Consider the following 12,557-nt stretch of genomic DNA (forward strand, 5'->3'; position numbering starts at 1 on the left):
CCAGCAAGTGAGTCAAATGGCAATATATTTCCAAGTCAGGATGGTGAGTGACTTGGAGGGGGACTTGCAGGGGCTGGGGGTCCCATGTATCTGCTGCCCTCATCCTTCTGGATGGAAGTGGTTGTGTGTTTGGAAGGTGCTGCTTTTGGAGCCTTGGTGAATTTAGACTAAGGACGTGGAACTCAGATTTGTAACAGCCCCCAGCACAAGGCCAATAAGTCAAAGGCTAGAGTTTGGATGAGACCAGAAATTGAATCTGAAACGTTCTAATCTTTTAGGTTTAGTATCTTCACCCACGTGAACAAGAGAGATGAAATGTCCAAGTGGCACTGAGATGTGAACATTAGATCATAGTTATAAATTGTTGCAGAAGAAACCCAAATATATATTTTGTTAAAACTAGAATGATACAAAAAACATCACAAATGGTAAATGATCATTTTATTTCAGTTGACTCAGTTGAGAAACGCACAATCAGATTACAGACAGATTATAATCCTGGATATGGCAACATTTTATAGAAGCAAACATTGACCCAAATCTGGAATAGTATACAGTAAGTTAATTCCTACCCACAACTTCACAATGTAATGAAATGTGGCACCCCAGACAGGATTAAGATGGGTAAATCACAGACTGCCATTAAAAGGCGTGAAAACATTCGTACATCCCCTTCTTTACCTCCTAGCAACCATATTCACTTTTGCTTCCTGTTGCCAAGTCAAATCCAGAGCATGTCTACACCATTGTGTATTGCAAAAACAAAAATCCTTTGCCTCTAAACCACCATTATAACTAGCCTGCAACATGTCACCTTGTGATGATTTAATTTTTATTTATGTCAAATAAGTCAAAACAATCACAAGATCTGGCCTGGAAAATGGAAACGTCACAGGATGCTGGGATTAAGGCACCATGCAGCAGTGCGGAGGAGTCAAAACATAGGCACCAGGCAGAAAATAAGAACTGGAAATGCTCCATTCTCCAACATGGAGATCGATTACTAAAGTGTAAAACAAAACAACAGAATCTACAACGGAGACAAAATATTAGTACATTCTGCATGGAGTCAAAATAAAATTCACAAAGGTACCAAAAATCTAATCACTTGCTCAAAAGGAAGCACAGTCCAATCTCAAAGTCCCTACGAGAGACAGTGTCTGGGCCTTTCTAAGACTGGGTGGTCCTTATCAAACCAGCTTGTATTGGGCAAATATACAAACAGCACAGTTCAGGGAACAGAACCTCCTGGTGGATTTCCCCTAATTTTTATGCAGTTCAGGATTATAATAAAGTTCATGGTGATCCTAAATGCACCCTTTTGCTTTGGTTAATTAACTTTTCTGACCAGAAAATATCACCCTCTTTCTGTGAGGCAGTGGCTTTATCCCAGTAATAGATGTAGACAGACCTCCCCAGGGTCACATCCTTGATTTGAGCTGAGAAATAATGTGCATCAGCTATTTGTTCACTGGTGCTAAAATTAAACAGTGAAGTGGCTCTTTCACTACCTAGAGAATAAAACAGACAAATTCATGTCCATCAGCAGCTAGTTAGATTACTCTTCCTCGGAATTAAGTCCGTAGATTAACCAGTTTTTCAGTAATCAGGCATAGATTGACCACAGAATCCAAATAAGCTCTGCCATAATTAAAAGGCACTAACAATCATTAAGGCACTATTCAGTCATTTTTTCTTTATCTACTTAACACTTCTACAAAGTCATTCTCAGCTCAAATATACCAATTCTAAAGAACTTCATAACTATCCTGTGTGACAGATTAAATGGATACTCAAACTGCTCTTACCAGCTCTAAACCTCACCCACTCCAACTGACTGAAGTCAACTGACCTGCTGTACTTTCTTGTGCACTCTATTTAAAAAAAAACATAAAACAAGATGAGTTTCTCTTGGCAACCACATGAAAATTCTTCAGTAAATTCTACTTTGTCAATTTTTGAACCAATATCTCCAGATATAAGCAGTAACATATACAGAAACAGAACACTATACTGGTAGTATCAGAGCAGAGTTAAGTTATACTTCACTCATGAAAGTGTCCTTACAATGGTCATCATGGTATTTCAATTGTGAGCTAGACGTAGTAACGTGGCAATCACTTCAATATCTTTCTATTGCAAAGGGTTTTTTGTGAAACAAAAGTACTCTTGTTCAGCTTATATGGTAAAAGGATTGCATTTAAATGTTGTAACATTTCTACACACTCGAGTACACAGCAGTTTTTACATAAAGCAGAATTAAGGACAGGAATAATTTCGGAAACAGATCGGCATTTAAAAGCAAATGGAACAAATGTGGACTTTAAGATCTAACAAGATGGATGAACACATAACAGAGCAAATATTTACAAAGGTGAAAACAGAAGTATTGATTTATGCTTCCAAAGGCATGCAGAAAATAATTCAAATTGTTATAGAAAAGGCATGTGGACTATACTACATATACAGAAATAAAAAAGTTGCATGTGTGAAATATGCAACTTCACAAATTAATAAATGTAATTTTAACCTTGGCCAAAAAAGGGCCCCAAAATGATACAGAACAGGTGCATTATTGTATCCAAACGTTCTTGATACACAAGTTGTACAATGTTTGGGAAAAGTAAATTGGTTAAGTGCTACACACCATCAAGGTTACCAATTCAAGGCTGACATAAATTAAACAATAAAACGTGACAGAACTTTCAGTAGCTACAAATTGATATGGAGCTACCTGTACTTTATCCCACCATCTTTCAATGTCCCAGTGGTTACAATGGTGGATTAAATATACCAAACTTAATTTCAAATCAAAATTTAAAAAAAAACACACCAAGAGGCCAAACTTCAAGCTACCAATTACTGAAAAGCCAAGTAAGTGAGCTCTAATTGGACAAAGTTCAATTTTCAAGAAATCAATTTCTTAAAATGGCTATTTTCCACAATGAGCCAGTTTCCCTGTGACTCTGCTAAAATTGTAATCACTGAAATGTAGCTCAAAACTCTAAGTGTGCAAAACTGAGACCAAAACTCCATTGTTAATTGCCAATTTCCAAAGATCCAACTATAAGTCCCTCCACTTAATGAGCTCTCCATCCCACTTCTCTAGTGGAATGGTGCTTCTAAATATAGTTTAAAATTTGGGCCAAGCACCTTCAATATGAAAGAAAAATCTACTTTTAGCTTTCATTAGAAAAACTAATCTTCACCTTGCACTAGCAAAAAAAAATACATTTAAAAAAATCAAACTTTTCATTTCACTAACATGTCTACTGAATGTTAGAGCTTGGTTTGGAAAAAAAAAATTCATTTAAAAACATTTTTTTTTTTTTTAAAAATTACCATGGTTCAAAGCAAGATTTTGACTACACCCTGAGGTGATGCAGTTGCTTGCGAATAGACCTTCGACGCAAGTGTCCCAAACTCCAGCCTTTTGGCTAACCTGGAAATACAATGAAAATCAAAAAAATTTTTGGAATAGAGAGAGAGAGAGAGAGAGAGAGAGAGTGTTATTTGAGACAGGACATATACCGCTTGCCCGTATTTTATGCTTGAGGGGAACAGACGACCTTGGACCTACAGTTCCCAAAACTGTCCGCCAGAGAAGATTTCCTCGCCTTATGTTGGGATCTGTTAATTGAGAGATTAATCGCCATAATTAGTCAACAACTCCAATCTTGTTCGCCATGCAACCACCAGGACAGGTGGTGGTAAAGCTGGACGGATCTTGACCTTTTTCAGCCTAATAATTCCTATGCTGCATTAGTGACTTGAACACAAGAGACGAACTGAGAGAACTGCGGATGTTGTAAACCAAAAAAAAACACAAATTGCTAGAAAAGCTCAGCAGGTCTGGCAGCATCTGTGCAGAGAAAGCGGAGTTAACGTTTCGGGTCCAGTGACCCTTTCTCAGAAGGAAGGTTCACTGGACCCGAAACATTAACTCCACTTTCTCTCCACAGATGCTGCTAGACCTGCTGAGATTTTCCAGTAACTTCCGTTTTTGTTCCCAGCAATATCCATCGCCATGCTCAGACTCTCAGGAACTTCAGACCCTACACATCACCACCAGCCTGCCAGGTCAAGTCATCACCCCATTTGCAAATAGTTCCCAAACCAATTGTTCTCTTAATTTCATTAATAGTTGAGAAGCATCATCGGCTAGACAGGCACTTATTGACCTTCCAAACATGCTGTGGAGGTACTGGTGGTGAGCTGCCTTCTTGAACCCCTGCAGCCCACGTACTGCATGAACACCCACAACACTATTAGGAAGGGAGTTCCAGGATTTTGACCCGGCAACACTGGTGATACATTTCCAAGTCAGAATAGTGAGTGGCTCAGAGGGGAACAGGCAGGGGGTGGTGCTCCCATGTATCGGCTGCCCTTGTCCTTCCAGGAGAGGATCAGGGATTTGAACAGCACTCTTGAGGGAGACTTAGCAAATTGGTGCAGCACATCTTGCAGATAGTACACAGTGCAGATATTGTGCAGCAGATGAAAGGATTAAGTGTCCAAGGTACTAGATAGGGTGGGCTGCTTTGTCCTAGGCGGTGTTGGAGATGCACCTAATCAGGCAAGTGGAGAATATTCCATCAAACCCCACCAACTCCCACCCCTCCCTACCAAGTGGGGCCTTGTAGATCATGGACAACCTTTGGGAAGTCAGAAAGTGATTGCAGGATTCCTACTCACTGACCTGTTTCTCATAACTCAGTTAAGTATCAGGGCAATGGCAACCCATAGGATGTCAATGATGGGTGATTCAGTGATACTATGTGTATTATTTGCCACTTAAATCGACTTCAGTTTCAACATTGCCCAGATGCTACTTCCTGCAGGAGCGAGTAATATCCAAAAAACCATCCTATTCAAATTCAAGATTTCCTGACCATTTGTTTTCTCTCTCTCTCGTGCAAAGGTTGCCTAACCAGTTCCACCTCCATAATATATTTTGCTTCTACTCCCATTTCAATGGGTCAGCCATTAAAAGCTCATCAATGTATCAGTTAATTATGCTGAGCCAGTCCACTTCCCTTACGCCATTCTAAATAACCTGCAGGTTATTCAGAGCTCTACTGAAAATTCCTATACTTTGCCAGGCCCTACTCAGCCATTACCTTCCCTTAGATGCATACCGACTCTAGGTCTTCATGTCTTAAAAATATATCCTTATCCCTCCACACACCTTCTCATTGCTAATTCCTCTTGTACTCTTCTAATCTTGATGACTGAATCCTGAACGCATACTATTAAGAGGTATCTAGGATCCAAGCTCTGGGTTTATTTCAAAACATGATGCGAAACTTAGACCTGACCAATCTTTGGCATACTCCTTGTTCGACATTCATTTTTTCTTTATACCTCCAAAGAGACTGTATTTAATGCAAATTGGTTTTGTCTTGATGAATTGGGCATCTTCTAAATGCCTTTATAAGCACGGGCTGGAGTACTGATTTGATCAAGCTACAGAACAATAGAGTCAGCTATTTAGCCAATTACTTTAGCAGGATACAAGTGCAGTTCAGTTATAGTAGTTGCATTTCAAAATACTTCAAGTCTGTTAAATCATTTTACTAACCCTTTGTCATATTGGGGTAAATTGGCATTGGATACCCTGTTATCATTGTTGTCTTTTATTGCACAGTTTCCATTCTGAGTGGACGACAAAGTTGCACGATTTGGAGATTGATCCCAAACAAAATTCCTACAGGATGCAAGTTTGGACTCCAGAGCCTGTAAAAATACAAATTGCAAAATTTATTAATGTTTACCTCAATGGTTCAGCACTACAAACACAATCTTACAAATCAAGCATTGGCTTGAAATCAGTTTGCAACAATTGTAGCTAACAGCACTCATGTTAATTGTACAAACATTAATTAGAAGGAGGTCATTCTTCCTCTCAAGTCTGCTCTACCATTTCACAAATTCATGGCTAATTTAATACCACTCCTGCCCACCACTCAACTCTGACTGTCTTGTCAATTAAGAATCTGACTCCCACTTAAAATTATTCAATGACCCCCAACCTCCACTGCCTGGAGACAATGTCTCCCAGACCAAACAATCCTGGAGAAAAAAATTCTCAACTTCATCTGAAGTGGGAAACAGATTTTTTTTTTTTTTTTTAAAAAACTGTTCTAGTCTCTCACTTAAGGGGAAACACCCCTCACTATCCACTCTGTCAATTCCCTTCAGGATCATGTGTTTTTCAAAAAGAACATCTTATTTCTCAAAACTCCAGTGGACACCGGTCTAACCTCTCCAACCTTTTCACAGAACAAGTGGACCTTCTGAACTAATGTCATGTCCTTTCAATTGTTGCAAACATCCTGATTTTCATATTCCAATTCCCTTGTAATAAACTATAACATTCCAGCTTCCTTCCCGAGGGCTTGCTGCACCTACATACTAACTTTGTGATTCGCGTATAATGACACCTAGTTTTTCCCTTAATTCATTCATGGAATGTGGGTGCCGCTAGATAGACCAACATTTATTGTAAATCCATAATTGGCCAGAGGGCAGTTAAGAGTCAACCACATTATTATGGATCTGGAGTCACATAGAACAGGTAAGAATGGCACAATTCCCTCCCTAAAGGGCATTAGGGAACTAGATAAAAATAATCAGAGATAAACTATAGTTTTTTATTGAATTCAAAATTTCACCATCTACCATTGGTGGGATTTGAACATAGACCCCAGAACAACAGCCTGGGGTTCTGGTTTACTAATCCAGCAACACTACCAGTACACCACTGCCTCAGTTTTACAATCTCTCCATTTGAAGAACTACAGCTTCTCCATTCTTTCTGCCACATTCATATTTTTCTAGGTTGTACTGCAGCTGCCAACTGTTGCCCATTCACTTCATCTAATCCCTTTGTAACCTACGTCTTCTTCACTTTTCTATTTGTGTGTCAAATTTAGCAACTATAAATCTGGTTCCTTCATCTGAGTCATTTATATAGATTGTGAATAGCTGAGGCCCCAACACAAATAGAGATATCTCATTGGTTACAGCTTACCAATCTGAAAATTACCTATTTTCCCTGCGTTCCAGTCAACCAATCTCTTATCCATGATAATATCCTTTCCCTACTCCACTTCATGAGTTCTTTGAAGGCTTTAGCAAAGACATGTAGCTCGGGTTGTGGGTGAGGTTTTGACTTGCTCGCCCTTGTTCCGACGTTTCTTCACCATGCTAGATAACATCATCAGCGAGGCCTTCAATGAAGCAATGTTGTTCTACTCCGCTTGGAATTTATACTGTCCGGTCTGTTATGGCGAGTAGTGTCATTTCCGGTTTTGTTCTGTATAGGTTTGTATATGGGGTTCAATTCTATGTGTTTGTTGATTGAAGCATGGGTGGAGAATTAGTTTTGATTTCGATTCGTAGTGGTCATAGAAGTTTACAAAATACCGTCACAATGACTGCCACAAACATTACATCAGACAAACAGGAAGGAAACTAGCCATCAGAATACACTAACATTAGCTAGCAGCAAAACGACACAACAAACTTTCCTTAATATCAGTACACTAGGACGATGAAGGCCATCAGTTTAACCAGGATGACGTAACCATCGCAGCCCAAGCCAAACATAGACACGCATGGGAATTCCTAGAGGCATGGCTCTCAACCCATAATGCAATCACCAAACATACAGAACTGGACCTCATATACAAACCCATAAAGAACAAAACCGGAAAAGGACATTACTCACCATAACAGACCGTACAGTATAAATTCCAAGCTGAGTAGAACAACTTCGTTTTATCAGAGGCCTCACTGATATTACCGAGCATGGCGATGAAATGTCTGAATGAAAACAAGCCAGCTCGACAAGCAAGTCAACAATTTCATGAGTTCTTATTTTGTGTAATTATCTTTGATGTGGCACCTTGCCAAAATGCCTTTTTGAAAGCCAAGCAAATCACGTCTACAAGACGCTCTTTATCCACGTTCCTTAATCCGTGAACTCCAGTCAAACAATTTTCCTTTCACGCACCATGTTGACTCTGCCCAATTGCATCAAGATTTTCCAAAATGCTCGGCGACAACCTTGTGAATAGTACATCCAATCATGCTTCAGACTCAACATTGGAAGTTATGCAACTGCACAAAGCTGTATACTCACCCACTAAACACAGCAGAGAAAAAGTCACTGCTTTCAAGAGCGAGTGATTTTTTTTTGTTACTGACAGGACCAGTCATTCCTGGCAAACAAACTCTGACAGAAAAAGGCTGAATGTGCAATCTCATTTCTTCAGAAGTTCCTGTGTTGATATATCATTAAAAGTATTTTTGTGTTTCTATCACATATCTTTCCCCTTTAATTTATTTTCTGCACATGATTTAAATCTAAATTTATACTCTTGGTAACAATTCAGATTCTTTGATCCAATTGGTTGAAGGACCATGCTATTGCGTGTGTGGTGTAGTTTCCCTGCAGACAGCGCAGTGCCAGTTCAGACATCCACAGCAACAAGTTACTGCCAAATAAATAGGCTGTGCCGAGTCTTTGGCCAGCTGCCAGCATCATGATGAGACAGAACTGCCCCTTCACTCCTCGCGTAATCTGGGCCACAGAATCCAATATGCTAATGTCTCATGACAAGTCATCTTGTCAAATAACACTACAGGTTGTTCAATACGGAGAGAGAGAAATTTTCCAAGTTCCACATTTCACAAAAAAAAAGTGATTCAGTTTCTTAGTCATATCACTCCAAAGGGGTCAGAATTTAAACAGTGCCTTTCTCTCAATTTGGTACTTTTTTTTTTTAAAAAACAGCCTAATGTGGGGCAGGTTAAAACTCAATTGATCAAGACAGCCACTGCACATTAGCACATCTAAAAATCTCAGTGAAAACAGTCAAGTCCAGTGAATATGCACAGATAAGTACATCACTACCCATTCATAAGCAAATAGCAATAAAAATTAAAATGAATAGCAGCCTACATCAAAAGTCTTATGGGGAGAACAAAATAAAACGTCTTTCTTCTTAAAAAAAAGCGTTTGCAGTACTGAGGACAAACACATTTATATCAATCTTCAACAGGCCCATGCCCAAGGAGACCAAATGCAAAGCTCCAGGAACATGTAATCACACTATTTGCTTAAACTCAACAAATCGTGACTGCCACTCTCTTTCCCAGGGTAATGCCTTGACCAGTCAACGTGCCTGGTTTCAAATGTAAAGCCTGGAGGTTAACAGCCATTGTTAACTGCTGCTTTTTCTGTAGCTAAGCCCTTCACAGAGTCCACCTTGCCAACCAGTGCTTGGTTCACATATGGTATTTTTTCCCAAATTTTGCAAAAAAAAAAAAAAAAAAAAAAAAAAGTCTTCTGTTGAGTGTAAGATGAGAAACAAAACTATTCTGTTTACTGCAAACCTATCTTCACTGGTCAGTATATACACTGGCATTCCTACAATGTCAAACTGTAAGACCAGCCATATCAGTAATCTCAAATAGGGCCTGAGCCATTTGGTCGATAGACAAATTTAGCGTAGAAATCAGGTACATTAAAGCCATCCTGCAGGATAACAGCAACCCCAATAAGATCATTTCTTTATGTATATCATGCAAACCCATAACCAGCCCTGAAAAGTGGTCCCTTTGGATTCCAAAGACTACTCTACTTCAGGTAGTCTCCCAAAGCTTTGAACAAACTGAAGTTAGCCGTCTCCCTCTCAGCTATTATACAAAAGCAACATAAGCAGCAAATGCCACAAACAGATTGCTGCAATCAAGCCAAAAAGGCATTCTGCCTGTCACAAGTGGGATGCATGAATTGCAGGGCTGGTGCAATGGCAGGTATGTAGACAATACACCGTTCTGCCAGACTTTGCATATCAGACAGCAGATCCTTTAGGTTGTTGGTACAAGCAAGGTACTGACCGTACGCAACTTGCATACGCTTGCAAGGCTTGTGTCAGTGTGTAAAAGTGGTTGCGATTTCATAATTGGACAACAATTGCTGGACAATGCTGTGTGCATGACAAACTACTCCAACAATCAATTTATCATAGTCATTTGGCTTGCAGTGCATTATACTCGCACACATTGGGAGTTTTGTATTTTTATATACAGGTCCTAGTTCTTTGCAGTCAGAAAGGAAATGTACATAAACTACACTTGTTTTAATCCTACAAATCCGCTGGTTCACGTTTCAGAGCAATATCTTGAGCAGAGTCAATCTGTCTGGTTAAAAATTTAAAATAAGCTCTGGCAGTTGACTGTCAATCATCTTTAAGTGCTGCATTATCCATGCCAATGCCAATGCCTCTACTGATTATTCAGCACATGACTCAAAATAGAAATGTTGGTTTCTCCCTTAAATTGGTATTTTTTTTTTTAAACACACATCAGGATCATTTGCAGGATGAAAAGCTTTGCTGAAGTGCATTTTTTTTTCAGCAACACAAATTATCTAAGTTGAACACCACGTCTACACATTAACACCCTGCTCCATTCTGTCCATGCAGAAAAGTTACAAAGGTGCTAGCATTTGCAAACCCAAGCTTTTGGCTTTCCTTTGATATACTTTTGTTATGGTTTGATGTGACCAATGTCCTTGGGGCAGCCAAGAGGATTATGCTACATATGCTTGGAAACAGGAAAGGCAAAGACTCACAGTCTGAGTTCCAAAAACTTGACAAAGTTAGAGAGCTGGACCTTGAACAGTCAAGGCACTGAAGGAATCCAGAGATCAGGCACTAGTGAGAACCTGACTTAATATTGCTGCTATCATTGTGTGGCTGAAGAAAACCTGTAGGAAGGATAAAGAAGGGTTCCAAATTTTGGAGGCAGGAGGGACTGGGACAAGATGTATAGTTACACCTCAACAGCTGGGATCAGTGTCCTTAAATTAATTTAAACCTCCTCTTAACAACAGGAGGAGCACGAGATAATTAGGAGGTACGGACAGTGGAGAAACAAACTGCACTGCAATCCTAAAGCACTCAGAAATGGGAGAAAATACAATGCAAGCTGTGCATGTGCTCCAATACACAAAGTATTGTCACAAGGGATTATAATGGAATGTCAATAACCAAGCTGTGAATCAAACACAGGAGAGTTGAGAATTTAACATCACGCACTACACGCTGCCTTTAGGAAAGATAAGGGCGGGGCAGTATTGAACAGAAATATGGTTATATCACTAGAGAAAAATTATTACTTCAGGGATGAAGACAGAAGCAGTGTGGTTGAAATTAGGAGATCAAATACACCTAAGTGAATACAAAAGACAAATATTGGTAAAGATAGAAGTACCTACATAAAATGGGGGCCCAGGGGTGGAGGTGGTGGGCATCACAAAAGGGAGACAGAACGTTCTTAAAATCAGTATATTTTCAATTGGTTAGTGAAGTGGGAGCATGGCACCTTTTTTCAGTGTGGAGTGCACTTAGGGAAACTAAAAGGGATCACATCATCAGATCTGGAGTGCGTACGAAAAAGATTGCAAGGAACAAATGGAGAGACGATTGACTTTGGAAGAGGGGCTGTGCTCAGGAAATTGGCAAGAAGACAGGTAGTAGTTCAGGTACACACTTAACACATTCTTGCAATTGACTAAATAGCGTCAGATTATAATTATATTAAAAAAAGGCTTTTGATAATGTCAGATTAGTAACTTTGTACAGAAATAAACTATATTTTTTTCTGTGCATCAGTATTCAGGAACAAGAATACATTTAGCCGAGGTACCAATCGAGTATTTAGCATTTGTTTTCACAATATTGGATGCTGTTGTTTTATAAAGGAGAAGGTAGTAAATAGGTTTGATAGGCTAAAACGACAATGGGACTTAAGAGGTCAGAATATTCAAAGTGGAAAAGCAGTCACCCATTCCAGTGGGTCATATCTAATTTACGCCCCAAGAGAAGCAGGTGGGTTTAGCAGAAACTCTAGTTACTATCTTCCAATTCTCAGGACTGGAGAATTGAAAAGAGTGAGAGAGATGAATCTGTCAACTGCTCAGTGCTGGGAAAACTGGAAATTAATATTAGACCAATGTAATTATCACCTGATACCTAACATGAGCAAATTAATGACAAGACATTTATTAAAAAGGGAATAATGGAGAGAGGGCATTTGATGCACATATGGACTTACAAAAAGGTACTTAATAAAACATATCACATTAAACTAGTTAGTATAATTGAATTCCCATTTGACTAGGAAGGGCAATGGTAATGAAATTCACAGAATCATTAAAAGGTAAAGTCGCCACTGTCCCAGAGGAGGAAAAACAGATTGGTACTGGAATTAAAACAGATCAGAGCTGCTGGAAACATGTAAAGATTGATTAGAAGAGCTGATCTAAAACTCAGGGCACATTATTGTCTTGTCAAATGAAGAGCCATTTTCAAAATAGGAATATTTACTGTCATCCAAGCACTTTAGTGGAGGCGACGGCAATTAATTTGCATATAAAGACTTAAATTTCAATCACACTAGTGACAACACAAAGCAACAAGTCAAAGATTTAATTCTAGACAACAAGGTGCAGGGCTGGATGAACACAGCAGGCCAAGCAGCAT

General features: G+C 39.3%; 1 protein-coding gene across 3 annotated transcripts in view; it reads right to left on the minus strand.

Moving 5' to 3' along the window:
• Positions 1-424: 424 nt before the first annotated feature.
• nde1 (nudE neurodevelopment protein 1) overlaps positions 425-12,557 on the minus strand; it is a 32,942-nt gene continuing 20,809 nt past the window's right edge. The window contains exons 7-9 of one of the 3 annotated variants that reach the window (XM_048609627.1): positions 5,582-5,736; positions 3,532-3,630; positions 3,336-3,442 (exon numbers count right to left, since the gene is read on the minus strand). In XM_048609627.1, coding sequence (XP_048465584.1) covers positions 3,546-3,630; positions 5,582-5,736 — 240 coding nt within the window. In that variant the 3' untranslated portion in view covers positions 3,336-3,442; positions 3,532-3,545. The other 2 variants (XM_048609625.1, XM_048609626.1) reach the window with 2 other exon arrangements.

The sequence above is a fragment of the Rhincodon typus genome, chromosome 21 (genome assembly GCF_021869965.1).
Source record: "Rhincodon typus isolate 14 chromosome 21, sRhiTyp1.1, whole genome shotgun sequence".
Classification (NCBI taxonomy): Eukaryota; Metazoa; Chordata; class Chondrichthyes; order Orectolobiformes; family Rhincodontidae; genus Rhincodon; species Rhincodon typus.